At 61.0% G+C, this 13,450-nt stretch overlaps 2 protein-coding genes across 3 annotated transcripts; both read left to right on the top strand.

The window, feature by feature from the left end:
* The first annotated feature begins 926 nt into the window (after positions 1–926).
* Positions 927–6,363, top strand: JAML (junction adhesion molecule like). Its single transcript, XM_083878109.1, has 7 exons — positions 927–1,032; positions 2,767–2,815; positions 4,107–4,264; positions 4,597–5,043; positions 5,377–5,437; positions 5,654–5,749; positions 5,914–6,363. The coding sequence occupies exons 2-6, from the start codon at positions 2,773–2,775 to the stop codon at positions 5,683–5,685; spliced, it is 741 nt and encodes a 246-aa protein (XP_083734235.1). The 5' UTR covers positions 927–1,032; positions 2,767–2,772; the 3' UTR covers positions 5,686–5,749; positions 5,914–6,363.
* Positions 6,364–7,987: 1,624 nt separating this feature from the next.
* Positions 7,988–12,928, top strand: SCN2B (sodium voltage-gated channel beta subunit 2). Of its 2 annotated transcripts, none has more exons than XM_083878102.1 (4): positions 7,988–8,208; positions 10,684–10,850; positions 11,014–11,224; positions 11,339–12,928. In XM_083878102.1, the coding sequence occupies exons 1-4, from the start codon at positions 8,139–8,141 to the stop codon at positions 11,536–11,538; spliced, it is 648 nt and encodes a 215-aa protein (XP_083734228.1). In that variant the 5' UTR covers positions 7,988–8,138; the 3' UTR covers positions 11,539–12,928. The 2 variants fall into 2 exon arrangements, with proteins under 2 accessions (XP_083734228.1, XP_083734229.1); XM_083878103.1 differs by lacking the exon at positions 7,988–8,208 and adding an exon at positions 9,629–9,734.
* Positions 12,929–13,450: the final 522 nt, after the last annotated feature.

The following is a 13,450-nucleotide window of genomic DNA, read 5'->3' as shown; positions in this document are numbered from 1 at the left end:
AGATAAATTCATTTTTCTCCTGTCTACTATAAAGCAATATTTAAAATGTTTGTGCTCCCTGGTGACACAACACCTCTGTCAGCCAAAACTTGCCTGGGAAAGGGTGGTGGTGGGATCCTGCAGCTGGGGGAAGTGGCTTTGCTGTTCCACTCTCAGCACTTACCCACCACACAACTTCCCCTGGGGAACCAAAGGCTCTTTTTTTTTGTTGCAAAATTCTGGATTTCAGCTCTGGCTCTTTGGCCATGGGTGTGCTGGATCCTGGGCAAATATTCCTGGTGAAGCTGAGTCACCACCTTGGAGCTGGGAATGGTGCTGGGCTTTTTTAATGGGAAATTTCTTGGTGCATCATCAAACCCACTGATCCTGGGATGGGGAACAGTGGGACACTGGAATGGGGAATGGTAGGACACTGGGATGGGGAACAGGAGCTGCTCTGGTGTTCCAAGGGAAGAAGACAGGTGAAAATGGACTTTCAAAGTGTCTAGGGGGGTGGCACCAGAGGAAAATCGGTGGCTGGTGTGTATTTGAGAAGGAGGCAGCTGCCCATGCTGTGCCAGGCAGGTTCAGGGGCCCTGGCAGCATCAGGAGGAAGGCACAGCCCTGTCACCCAGTGCTGCTGCTGCTGCTGCCTCACTGGGACACTGTCCAGCAGTGACAGCTCTCTGAGCAGCTCTGCTCCCCAAAAGCAAAGCAGAAGGGAGTACAGGGTGTGTGCCAGGAGTCTGTGTGTCCCAGCCTGGCCATGGTGAGTGGTCAGGCCCCAGTGAGCCCCAGCTGGTCCCTGTGAGCTGCCCCATTGCCCCTCTGGGGCAGATCCATCTGCAGCTGGTTTCCCCTCTCTCATCCAAGAGAAAGAGGAACATACGAAATTAGTACGTGCAAGAGAAAGTGATCACCCGACCAGTGAGGGGAAACAAAAGGCTGCCAAAGAAGGTCATATATCAGCAACCTCAAGATGATTTAGCAACTGAACCAGTCTCTGAAGAGCCCTTCGTGTGAGACAAGCCGACTTCTCCAGGCCAACACCAAGTGAGTATTTTTTGCTGTAACATTTTTTTGTTTGTTTGTTTTGTTTTGTTCATTTGTTTTTCCTGAGAAGAGAGCCAGGGGAGCAGCAGTGCTGGGGACTCTGATGCCATGTGCAAAAGCAGGGAAATGTGAGGGCCACGGGGTGTCTGTGCCCCTTTTCCCCCCAGCCTGTTTGGGAAAGGCCATTTGGATGTGTCAGCAGTGGCACACACCGAACAGCCTGGTGAGTGGGTGCTGGCTCCAGCTGGTGCCTCCAGCACCCTCTCACTGCTGTGTCACAGGGGGACACCCTGCAGAAACCTGCTCCTAGCCAGGACCAGAAACCCTTCCCAAACCAAGACAATCCAGGAAGGACTTAGTGGCAAATAAGGCCCAGAGCTGCAGCAGCTTGGGAGCTTTTGGAGGTTCTGGGTATAGAAATCTCAGCTTTCTGCTGTCAGATGGAACTGGTTTCTGGTTTCTGAGCTGGCTACTATTTTGCCAGATGTACAGGGGTGGTCCTGGGAGGGTGCAGCTCTGCAGGTTTTTGGCAGTGTCTGTGGGACACTGCAGGATGCTGTGCCTGCTGCCCTGAGCTGTGCTGGCCCTGCTGACGGCCCTGGGGCTGAGCAGGACTTGTGTTTGTAGGTCAGGTGTGCAGCAAAGTGAGTCACGGCAGAGAGCACAGCAAACCATGCAAAAACCCAACTCAAGGCCTCCTGTGGTTTGAGAGGCAGACGGGAGAGAATTCCAGAAGGTTTGCTGCCACTTCTCAGGATTTCTTGTTTGTGGAAAGGGCAGGGTGATGAAGGTACAAAGATGGAGTGATTTTCTCAGCCTAGAACTGATCCAAGGGTCCTCAGCAGCTGATTCTGGACTGGAATCCCTGTCTGAGGCTGACCTGGAGAGTCTCACACGCACATTGGAGCAAAAAGAGAGAAGCCACGAAAATGCCAGAGATGATTCAGTCTATTTCTATTTCATTTCTGCAGTATTGGAAAATGCGTGCTGGTAATGGCAGCCTCAATTCCAGCTTCATGTGAGGACTCTCTGGGGAGGAGAGCTGCTCTCAGTAGCTATTTATCCTTAAATGAGTGGCCACAGCTGGGAATCATGAAATCATGGACCAGGGACAGGGCAGCAGGGTGCTGACACTTGCCTTCCTTTGGACATTGGCTGTCACATTCCTGGTGGTGACAGCCAGTCCTTCTCTGGGCTGCAGGATAAATCTACAGCATGCAGAAAGGAGATGCCAGCTTTATTCTGAGAGATTCTGAGCAGCTCAAGCTGAATCCAGACACCAGATGTGGCACTGCTCCAGCAGAACCTCTCACCGTGTGCAGCACCCAGGGGCAAGGATTTAGATCTGGACTCGGGGGGTCTGTGTTTCAGGAGCAAACCTCTCTGATTCTGTCATATTAAAAACATCTGATTGCTTTGGGAGCAGAGTCTGCACCTGCAAACATCTTGGCTCAGATGTCAGAAGCTCGACTCCCCCAAACCACCGGAAAGATTCGTGACTTGGGGGAAAGAACTAAGGGGTTTAGCTGAGCCCTGTCCCCACACTTACTCTTCCTCTCCAAGCACAGTGCAGCCTCACAAACCAGTCTTGGTCTGTAGCCTCTGTGCTCTGCTGACTTCCAGCCTCAGAGGCTGCACACCAGAGTCTTCCTCTGACCTTGAGCTGGCTGTCAGTCCTTGGTGTCCTGCCCCAGGGGACACTGGAGCATGTGTCACCTCTGCTGTTCTTTTCAGAGGGAGATGAAGGTGCTGCTGAGCCTGACCCTGGTGCTGACATGGCTGGGTAAGCTCTGAGTTTTATTCCCCTCTGTTTTCCCCTGTGGCTTTGCTCTAAGAGCCATCAGTGTCTCTCCTGCTGTGGTGAGAACCTTCTGGAGCTGCTCCTTTCCTGGGTGCCAGTCCCTCCTCTGGCCCTGTGCGTGCTGCCTCTCCCCTTCCTGCAGGCCTCCCCTGTAAACAGGCTGCCAACTGCACTGGCATCCCTGGATGTGGCCTGTATTGAGGCTCCAAGGCTTTGAAAGGAGCAGAACTGCTTCACCAACACTAAATACAGGGAGAGGTTTCCAAGGTATTGATTTTGGCTCTGCTCGAGGCAGGCAGCTCCCTTGGTCTTCTCCGCTGGCAAATATTTGTCATTTTCAGCTCCTCGGCTGGTCAAGACCAACAGAACTTGTTTGGGAAGCTGCAGCACTTTGCATTCATTATTTACAGGGTTTCAGACAAACACTTGGTGCTCGGCCAGGGCCCAGCCCTTGGTGGTTGTGGACAGGCTGAGCAGAGTGGCTTGGCCATGAGGACGAGCCTACCTGTCTGAGCAGCTCCCCGCTGAATCAGCTCAGCCAGCTCCCAGCAAACAGCAGCCAGAGCTCAGCCTCCCCTGGCAGTGCCACTGCAGCCTGAGCCAGGTGGGGTTGAGGAGCTCCAGAGATGTTTTCTGCCCCACTCATTTCAGAGAATCTTTTAGTTCGGAGAAGACCTTTAACCCCCTTCCTGCCGCACAGTCTGCAGCCCAGCGAGTCGGCAGCTGTCGTATCAGCTCTGTGCTCTTTGGTGTTCCCCTGGTTTGCTTTTTTCCCCTCACTGTCCAGCTTCTCTAGAAACCCCAAGCTGTGGTTACATGGCCAGACAAGTACCAGCCCAGGTCTGGAGCCTGTGAGCAAAGGGGAAGGAAGCCAAATGGGCAGTGAGGGAGGAACTGAAATTCGTGTGAAGCGCTTGAATTGCCCCTGGCCTGGTACAGATGAGAGCAGCACAGGTTCTCCCAGCCAGTGACTCATAGGCATAGCCCTGCAGGAGCTGCAGGCTTTGGCTCCGAGGCGTGGAGGGCAGGGGTTGTGCTTCCCAAGTCCCCTTCGGCTGGATCACACGGCAGCAGCCCCGTGGTGTGGCGGCGGGAGGATGTGCTGCCCCACATCCCAGGCACGCCACGAGCAGGGGTCAGGCACGGGCTTGGCCTCTGCACTGGTCAGGGCCGTGAGCCCCAGGCTTCCCTGGAGAGGAGACAGCGATGGGGACAGGCAGGCTGCCCCTGGCCGTGCTCCCTGGGCTCATCCTGCTGTCCCTGTCCCCGGCAGAGTGGTGCAGTGGGGCTGCCGGGGTGTTCATGCAGCCTCAGCTCCGAGCTAGGGCTGGGGACTCCGTGCTGCTGCAGTGCCTCTTCGTAGACCCCGACAGCAAGGGATGGACCCTGCACAAAGTGGACTGGCTGCACAAGGCAGGAGATGGCACACAGGTGGGTCGGGATGGAGTGGCAGGGTGTAGGGGACATGTGGTGGCAGGGGAAGGAGGGAGAGGCAGCCGTGGAGAAGCAGCCCTGGAGAGGCTGTGGGAAGCCCAGCCAGCCGCCTGTCGGCTGGCCGTGAGGAGAGGAAGTTTCCATGAGAGGAAGAAGGGTCCCCGTGCGGGGGCAAGAGCCGGGGAAGCGCCGCTCTGGGTGCTGCATCCCGGGGCTTTCCCTGAGCGAGGAGAACAACCCACGGGATTGGCACAAAGTGTGAACTGAGAGCTCTCGAGGAGGGCCAGGCACCTGACACCCCTCACCTGACGCCGTCTGTGCCCTGGCAGGAGGAGATGGTGTTTTATTACTACAGCAACCACGGCGTCCCCGTGGGCCGCTTCAAGAACCGGGCTCAGTGGCAGGGGGACATCTCCCGCTGGGACGGCTCCATCCGCCTGCGGGACCTGCGCGTCGGCGACAGCGGCACCTACGAGTGCGAGCTGCGGCTGCTGCAGAACAGCAGCGTCTTCAAGAGCCAGACGGAGCTGCTGGTCAGCCCCCCGGCACCCACAGGTGCGTGCCGCGCCCCGCGGCTACTCCCCGCGCCCGCCCCACGGCCCTGCGGGTCCCCGCGGTGCCATCCCCTGCCCCGCTGTCTCCCCGGCAGAAGCAGGACCGGGTCCCGAGGACGTGGCGCCCTCCCCGACAGACTCCGGGTTCTGGCCGGCCGTGGTGGGCTGTGGCTGCGTGGCCGTGGTGGTGGCGTTCCTGGCCGGGCTCTGCGTGAGGAAGAGGTACCAGCCCTGGCTCTGGGTTTACGGGGGTGAGGAAGGAGCTCCCCGCAGCCCTCCTGCGCTGCTCTCGCCGGCCGAGCTCTGCGCTGGCGTGCTCAGGTGCGAGGGTTCAGCTCCCCAGGTGTGGGGTGCAGCCTCCTGCCGCCACCTAGTGCCGTCCTGCCCCGGCCGGCTGCCCTCGGCTCCCAAAGCTCCCGGGCCGTGCCAGCAGCAGGGACAGCCTGGCCCGGGCATGTGCAAAGGGATGTCCGTGTCCCGGGAGAGGGAGGGAGGGACAGGAGGGGCGGGTGATGCTTCTCGCCCGAGGTAACACTGCTGCTGCCTCCCCTAAAGGTTTGCAACCATCACAGCCCTGGAGAGGATGGGGAAGGGCAGCAGCAAGAGCAAAGCAGAGGTGAGAGCTGAGGCTGGAGGGGTCGCTGGGGTTGGGAGTGTGGGCTCAGGGCTGGAGAGGCCAAGGGAGGGGACCCCACCCTGCCCAGGCATGAGGGGCCGTTTGCTGGCCAGCTCTAACCATGGCTCTTGTTGCTTGCCCTGTGATGGAGGCCAGGCAGCCCTTGTGTATTTGAGGGCTGCTCAGTCCCAAACACCCTGATCCTGCCCCTCACAGGAAGCAATTTACTGCTCAATCCCTGGAGCTGAGATACCCAAGGCTGAGCAGGAAGCAAAGAAGAAGAGGAGAGCAGAGGACACGTACATAACCATGGTGAGGAGATGCAGGGTCACCCAGGGATGCTGGGTCACCAGGGTCACGACATCCAGGGCCTCAGTCTCTGTGCCAGACCAGCATCCCATGCCCCCTGCCCTCTCCAAAGTCACTCTGGGACCCGTGGTGAGTGAGGCTCACACCTTGTCCCTTGCTCCCTGCAGCACCCATCTCACTGCCGGGACAACGGCGTCTACGTGGAGCTGGCCAAGAGGACAATCCCATCAGAATGGATGGCAGAGGGGACACAGGGGGATGGACAGAGCCAGGAGCCCCACAGCAGGCCAGAAGAGGCACTGCCCCAGCCCCCAGAGCAGCAGAAATAGCTGTGCAGTGGGATGGCAGCCCTCGTCCAGGTGTGTCCATGACACCTTTGTCCCTCTGAGGACTGAGAACTGGTCTCACATCACTGTGTGCCCATGCCAGGGCACTGGTGGGGCCCAGCCCTCCCCAGCTGTCTGCAGGGGACACCTGTCCCTCCAGCTCTTGCCCCCTGGACTCTGGAGAGAGTGGGCACAGCCTCAGGCTTCAGCTTTGATCCTGGCCCAGGGTAAGGATCTCCAATGGGGGAGATGCAGCAGCAACCGTGGCAGTGTTTTTCTGTAGATAATAAAACTCAGGGAGTCTTCCCTGATGGTGTCTTCATTTCACCTCCTGCCTAAGCATGTGATGTCCAAGAGTGCCAAAATCTGCCTGGCCCAGGCCCTGGGAGCCCCTGAACCCGTGTTCAGCCTGGCACGGGGCACCCTCCAGCCCCACTGGCTCCAGCAGGGACCAAAGCCAAACTGGACAAAAAAGAGGTCCCTTGTCAGCACGATAGGGACTGAGGGGAGCAGGACACATCCCGCGGGCAATGCGTCCCTGGCCATGGGTGATCAGCCGGGTGTTGGGCAGCACTGGCCGGGGTGAGCCCAGCCACCCCTCCATGGCCCCCGGGGCAGCGCCTGGGCGGGCGCTGGCGCTGCTCCCGCTCTATCTCTGGGTGCTGGGCGCTATCGGCCGTGCCAGGCGCTATCTATAGATGTTTGACACCTCCAGGTGCGGAGGGAGCCGGGACCCTCCACCTCCCACCGCTGCCGGCTCACTGCAGCGCCGCGCTGCGCTCCTTGGTTCTCGTTGACACCCTGCTCGCTTTTCCCGCAGGCGGCCGCGGGACGGGCTTTAGGCGGAACCGGCCCCCGGAGCTGGATTTGGGGGTTCGGGGGATGGCACAGGGCCTCCGTAGGGTGCTGGCAGCTGTAGCAGCAGAGCTGAGCGGGCTCTGCCTGCCCAGGGCGGGTGGGAAAGTGCTGTGTGTGCAGTGAGTGATTGCTGAGCAGAGTCGCTGGGATACTCCCGTGCCTTCTCTCCCGGCTGTCCTGCTTTCCCTCCTGACTCTGGGCAGGAAGCAGAGCCCCTCTGCATCCCTCGTGCCTCCCCCGGGCTCTGCTGCACAGGAACTAAGGTGTGCCCTGGCTCTGGGGCATCCCTCGCCTCTCTCCCCAGCGATGCTGTCCCAGCAAACGCCACCATCCCGGGGCCCGAGCAGCTCTGTCACTGCCTTCTGGTCTCCAGGAGGTCGTGCCTTGTGTTTCCTGCACCCATCTCTGCCGCTGGAATCCAGGTTTGGAGCCCAGGCCCAAAGGCTTCCTTGGCCCGTGGTGCAAAGGGGACCAAAGACTTTCTCCAGTGCTGTTACTGCTGGGCAGAGCCTCTCCATGCCCAGGCTGGCTGAGGAGAGCAGTTATCCCGGGAGAAGATGCTGCTGGAGAAGGGGAAGGAGCCTGCAGCAGTTTGGCAGCCCTGGGAAGTGATGGAGCTGTCCAGGAGCGGGCAGGTGACCAGGAGCACCTGTACCTGCTGCAGCCTACCTGGGCCCTCCTGGCTGGGCTGCTCGGGCCTCTCTGCTGCCCCCAGCCTGGAGCAGCCCCTGTGCTCTCTGCCTGGCCCTGGGAGGGCATTTCCAGCCCTCCCGGGCCCCGCCGGGCTCTCCAGAACAGGAACTGCTGCCCTGGATGGTGTGAGCAGGGCTGGCCGCCAGCCCCCAGCGGGGCACAGGGGACACACCTGCATGTCCCCTCTGAACCCGGGGGGCTGCGGGGGCCTCAGGAAGCCACCGTGTGCTACATCCCGTGCTCAGAGCAGGGAGCCGGCAGCGCCAGGAGCTGTCGCCTGCAGTTCAGGGGAAAATTTTTCTGCCCTCCCACTCCGGCGGCTGAGATCCACCAACCACAGCATTTACTGCTTTTTTTCGCCCCAGCACCGCTCCAGCCATATTGGGCTGTGGGGAGAAAGCGGCTCTAATGTTCTATGTCACCTGCAAATAACCCGGGCGTTCGAAAAAGCACCTCCACCACCTCCACAACCCACACCAACACCACGTCCTCTCCACACACAAAAGTCCGTCAAAATGAGCCCGGAAGCCTGGCTCCCGCAGCCCACCTTGTTCCTCACCGGCCTCACCTTGCTCCTCTCGCTGGGTAAGTGTCGGCTTGAGCCCCCCTTGCATGTGCCCAGGTGGGGAGACACCCGTGTCCCTGGCCAGGAGCCCCCCGCCCGTGGCAGCCCCGGGAAGCGCCGGTGCCGCAGGGATGGGGACGGAGGTGGTCTGGCGTGCACCCTGCACGGGGTGACCTGCTTTCGGGCTGGGTGGGGGGTACGGTGCCACTGCATCTCCTGCTGAGAACGCCCTGCATCCTGCTGGCTGGGCGCGGAGCGCAGAGCCCTTTGCACGGCTGCCGTGGGGCCGGGGCGGTGAGGGCAGGTGGGCTGTGCTGTGCTGGCTTGTGCCTGTCCTTTGGGGTGCTGGCAGGTGGGCTGCGCTGGCTTCTGGCCGTCCTGTGGGTGCTGCCAGGGGTGCTGTGGCTGTGGTTGTCGCTGTGGCTGTCCCCGCGCTGGTGGCCGTGCTGGGGGCCGTGGTCCGTGCGTGCTGCCCCGGCCCCGCAGCAGCAGCAGCAACAGCAGCAGCGCTGTGTCAGCAGCTCCGCGGCCGCCGCATCGATCGCGGCCGGGAACGCACCGCTCCTTTGAAGTGCTGTCCTGGAGCTCCTGATGGGCTGCTTTTCCCTGAGGAGAGAGCCTAGGAAAGGAGGGTACAGAACCTAGTCAGGGCTGCTGTAGAGGCCGCTGTAATTGTCCCCCCCCCAGCCTGGGTGCAGCGTGACGGAGCGTTCGAGAGCCTGCGCGGCGCCGCAGGACACGGCCTGGACGGTCCCTGGGCTTCAGGGGGTTTCTTCCCTCACCTCTGCTGTCCCCCAGGGCTGAGTGCCCGGCCAGTGGCAAAGTTTGGACCCACACACACGGGTGCTCCTAGGTCCTGCCAGGCCGTGGTGTCCCGGGTTTGCTGCTGGTGGCACCTCATCCCTCTGTAGAGCCCTGGGGAGTCCCAAGGACACAGGACAAGGCCATGTCACCCACCTGTAGGCACACAGGGCATCGCGTGAGGGGCACTCAAACAGTGATTCCATGCAGGGATCCACTCCAACCATTCTTGCTGTGACAGGCCAGCTCCTGGCTCTTCTCTCCCATCCCTGCAAGGTTTTCTTGGAGGCATCAAAGGTGGTGGCTGCCACGGGGCAGCAAGTGACACTGGCTCAGGACACTTCTTCCTGCCTTGGGTGCTGTGACTTGTCCCTGTGCCCCAGCTGTGCCACTCCCTGTGTCCTCGAGCCCTGTGGGAGCCCTCCCTGCACTGGGGCTGGATGGAGGTTGTTCCCCATGGCTGCCAGCACAGCAATGAGCCGTCCCCAGGGCTGGGCCATACGCGAGGGCACCCGAGGGCTCTGCCCCAGGGAGCTTCAGGGCGCTGCTGGTTCACACCTGGCAGCGGGACCTGGGGCTCAGCACAGCAGTTTGGGCAAGGCTCCTGTCTCTGGCTGCAGAGCCTGGCCCCTTTCCTGCCCTGCTTGCAGGCGGAGCGCAGCGGCCAAGGAGCAGCCCTGACACGCACCCAGCTTGGCCTCGGGAAGAAGGTTTGAGAGCAAAGAGCAGCAGCCTGAGGGGAGAGGTGAGGTGATCATAAAAGCACCTGGTGGCACTGTCACAGTGCCCTGTAGGATGTCACGGCCCCCCAGTAGCTCTGGTCCCTCCCAGGGGTTGCTGTCCCCGTGTCCCTGCGCTTCTCAGGGCTTGGCCTCATGTTTGCAGCCAACTTGGCTGCTCAGGAGCCTGTTCCCCTTGCCCAGCCTGGGGACAGGTGCTGGAGGCAGGTGCTGGGTTTGGGTGCTGCTGAGGGGAGCTGCAGGGAAGGAGTGGAGGAGGGAGCAGGGCACAGACACCCCATCCCTGCCCACTCCCCAGGTGAGTCCTGCCCTGCCAGCTGCCCCAGGTAATTACCAGGTAATGCCCCTCTTTCTCAGCAAGGCCAGGGATCCCTGAGCAGTGACCGGGATCTTGCTCTGGTCATTCCTAGCTGGAGAATCCTTGCATGGGCACTGCTGGCAGGGGAAAGCATCATCTGAATTTCCCCCGGAGCTCCTGGGGCTGGCCCTGGCAGATCCCAGCCCTCGCTACCGTAGCCGTGCCCTGCTGGGAATGAAATGTGATGAGCTCAGCCTTTATAAAGCTGCGTGTGGCTGTGGCGCCGGGCCCCGCGTGCTGACGCTGCAGCCTCGCACAGCGCCATCGATCCCGCGGCAGCACAGCCTCGGGGGACGGCCGGGAGCAGGGCTGGCCTGCAGGCAGCAGCGTTCAGCACCGCAGATGGCACAGCAGGGTCATCAGCCCTGGCAGAGCAGGGACGATGCTTTTCCTGTCCAGCCAAGGGGTGGTGCCAGGGCTGGGGCTGCTCCCCTTGCTCCTGCTGGGCAGGGAAATTCCGGTCCTGGCTGGATGCAGAGTGTGTGGATGTGCCTGGAAGGTGATGCCAGGCCCCAGGGAGAGCTCTGTGCAGGCAGGGCAGTGTGGGGATGTGAGTGCAGCTGCCTGACACCCTCAAATTCATCTGCATCTGGCAGCACCCCCGAGACTGGGCATGGAGGTCATGGCCCCTGCCACCATCAATGCCTTGAATGGCTCCTCTGTGAAGCTCTCCTGCACCTTCAACTCCTGCTACAAGGTGGAGAACAAGCAGTTTTCCCTCAACTGGACATACCAGGAGTGCAGTAACTGCTCGGAGGAGCTGGTGAGTCTCTCTGGGGATCTGCTGGGGGTCCTGGCATCAGCTCAAAGGGCATTGCTCGGGGTTTCTTACAGGGCAGCACGCGCAGGGAGGGGGGGTTCTGGCTGGGAAGTGAGCCCGTGGGGTGGCAGATGTTGCCTCACCTGCTGTCCCCACGGCCGCCCAGTTCCTGCAGTTCCGCACCAAGATCATGAACAAGCAGCTGGATCGCTTCGGGAACCGCGTGGAGTTCACCGGCAACCCTGCCAAGTACGACGTGTCCTTCACCCTCAAAAACGTGCAGCTGGAGGATGAGGGCACCTACAACTGCTACGTCCTGAACCCCCCGGACCGGCACCGGGGCCACGGCAAGATCAGCCTCAAGGTGCTCACCAAAGGTTAGTGCTGCCCTGTGCTGCGGGGCACCCACGGGTGCAGGGGGTGCTCACAGAGCCCTGCCCATTCCCAGCTGTTCCTACTGTATGCCCTGACCCTGTGCCCTGTGTCCCCAGAGCCCCCAAAGCACGACTCGACGGTGGCCGTGATCGTGGGCGCCTCCGTGGGTGGATTCCTGGCCGTGGTGATCCTGGTGCTGATGGTGGTGAAATGCGTGCGCCGGAAAAAGCAGCAGAGGCTCAACACGGATGATCAGAAGACAGAGGAGGAAGGGAAGACAGACGGTGAAGGCAACCCGGATGAGGGCACCAAGTAATGCCCCCTGCCCGCCCCTCCCTCCCGTCCCCTGTACAGCGTGACCCTCTTGATGTGCTTCCCAGAGCAAGGATTTCTGTCTCCCCAGAGCATCCCTCCTTCCATCCAAACACCCAACCCAGCCTGGAGTAGGGCACAGAGAGAAGGTCCCCGGAGCCTGGCTGTGCTGGGCAGGGCTGGGGAAGGGGGCGCTGAAGCCCCTGAGGCTGAGCTGGGACCAGCCTGTCCCCTGATAGTGCCAGAGAGTTGTGAGGAGGTGCTGGGGATAGGCTGGAGTGGGTGAGGGGGGACCTGTGCAGTCCCCACACACAGAGGGACTGCTGCAAGGGGTGCCAGGAGGGACAGAGGGGTCTGGGTAGCCCCATGTCCCGTTGTCTGCTCTCTGTCCCAGTAGAAAATGCAAGCAAGGGCCAGCAGTCTGCCCTTGGGGTCACAGCTGATCCCCAGGTGCTCCTGCTGTGCCTGGGCCACTGGCACTGGTGTTCCCATCCTGAGGGATCCTGATAGCTGCCACTTTCCTCCTTGCAAGCTCGCGCTCCTCAGGGACTGTCCCAGGCTGCTCAGAAGTTAGTGGCCAAAGCCATGAGCTCACCCAGTGTCTTGGAGCTTTGTGGTGTTTTGGAACCTTTGACGGCTCTTGGTGTGCAAGGGATGGACAATTCTGCCTCTCGGGCTGTTCTTGGGTCTGAGCATCTCAGCCCAAGGTGCTGGGCTGACTTCTCCGTGCTCATTTCCTTCTTGGGAAGGGTAATTGTGATGGAAAATGATGTGTCAAACTGAGGTGGTGGGGAGTGGTGGGGTGAGGCTGCTGGGAACAAGGAGCTGCTGAAAGGAAGAGGAGCTTTTGGGCACTTGCTGGGAAGGACTGGGCACAACAGCAGGCCTAGAGTTGGAACAGCTCTGTCACCCTGGAGCAGCCCTGTGACTGCTTCCTCCAGCCTCCCTGCAGAGCACTGCACACTGTAACTGCCATGGCAATACACTGCCAGCATGTCCAGCCCCATGTGCCCCCTGCCTCACCTGGCAGGTGAGCTGTGCTGGCTGCAGCACGGAGGATTCAAGCAGGGAATGACCCGGGGCAGTGTCCCCTGTGGCACCAGGCCTGAGCTTTTCTTCTCCCTTGACTGCCAGGAGGGGGGCAGTGCCCAGAGCAACAGGGGACACTGCCCAGGGGCAGGTGATGGAGGTCGTGTCACCCATGAGCAGCACTGCCAGGGGACAGGGGCCACCTTTGCAGCGCCCCTGTGCAGAGAAGGGACAGCTTTGCCACGTCCCTGTGTAGGTGCCATCCCGGAGATGCCATCAGGCCCCAGGGCTGGCAGGACAGCTGTGCCCTCCCTGCTCTGCCCCATCGCTTTCCACCCCGGCCCCGCGTGCCCTGTCCATCCCACTCGACTCCGCTGGGCTCCACGCTGCCCCCTCCCATCCGCAGCAGGAATGTGCCGTGTCCCACGTGTGGCCCCCTCCCCTGGGCCCTGCTGCCCGGGGGGGGCGGGCTGTCCCCACACCCCTGCACAGTGCCAGCGGCGCCCGGTACCGCAGGGCTCCCGCCCCGCCTTCTGCCAGAGCCGGGCTGTCCCCGGCTCCTGGTGGGACTGAGCCAGCACCTCGGGGGCACAGAGCCCTCTGAGGGTTGCACATGACCGGTCTTGCATCTGCCTTTCATTTCTTTTCGTGCACTATCCTTGGATTGCAACTTGCCAATGCATCTGTCTGTACATAGCTGTGCACAGCAGAGAGACAAATACAGATCTGTACACACAGGAGGGGCTGCTGTGGGTCATGGTGTGGCCTTGGGTGTGCGCCTTCTCCCGGGCTTCTCTTGCCGAGCACTTTGCCGAGTGTGGGATGTTTTTATTGCTCTTTGTACAGTCAAACAAACAAAAGAACAACAAAACACTGACTTTGCCCTC

Source organism: Zosterops lateralis (assembly GCF_965231275.1).
Source record: "Zosterops lateralis genome assembly, chromosome: 25".
NCBI classification, from domain to species: Eukaryota; Metazoa; Chordata; class Aves; order Passeriformes; family Zosteropidae; genus Zosterops; species Zosterops lateralis.
Note: the sequence above shows the minus strand (reverse complement) of the source record. Positions and strands in the feature narration are given on the sequence as shown.

What these genes read in the sequence shown, in the direction of transcription:
- JAML (XM_083878109.1), top strand. Translation starts at nt 2,773, where the DNA reads ATGAAGGTGCTGCTGAGCCTGACCCTGGTGCTGACATGGCTGG. An exon ending in CCTGGTGCTGACATGGCTGG is followed by an intron (nt 2,816 to 4,106) that starts GTAAGCTCTGAG and finishes TGTCCCCGGCAG; the next exon opens with AGTGGTGCAGTGGGGCTGCC. An exon ending in GCAGCAAGAGCAAAGCAGAG is followed by an intron (nt 5,438 to 5,653) that starts GTGAGAGCTGAG and finishes TGCCCCTCACAG; the next exon opens with GAAGCAATTTACTGCTCAAT.
- SCN2B (XM_083878102.1), top strand. Translation starts at nt 8,139, where the DNA reads ATGAGCCCGGAAGCCTGGCTCCCGCAGCCCACCTTGTTCCTCACCGGC. An exon ending in GTAACTGCTCGGAGGAGCTG is followed by an intron (nt 10,851 to 11,013) that starts GTGAGTCTCTCT and finishes ACGGCCGCCCAG; the next exon opens with TTCCTGCAGTTCCGCACCAA. An exon ending in CCTCAAGGTGCTCACCAAAG is followed by an intron (nt 11,225 to 11,338) that starts GTTAGTGCTGCC and finishes CTGTGTCCCCAG; the next exon opens with AGCCCCCAAAGCACGACTCG.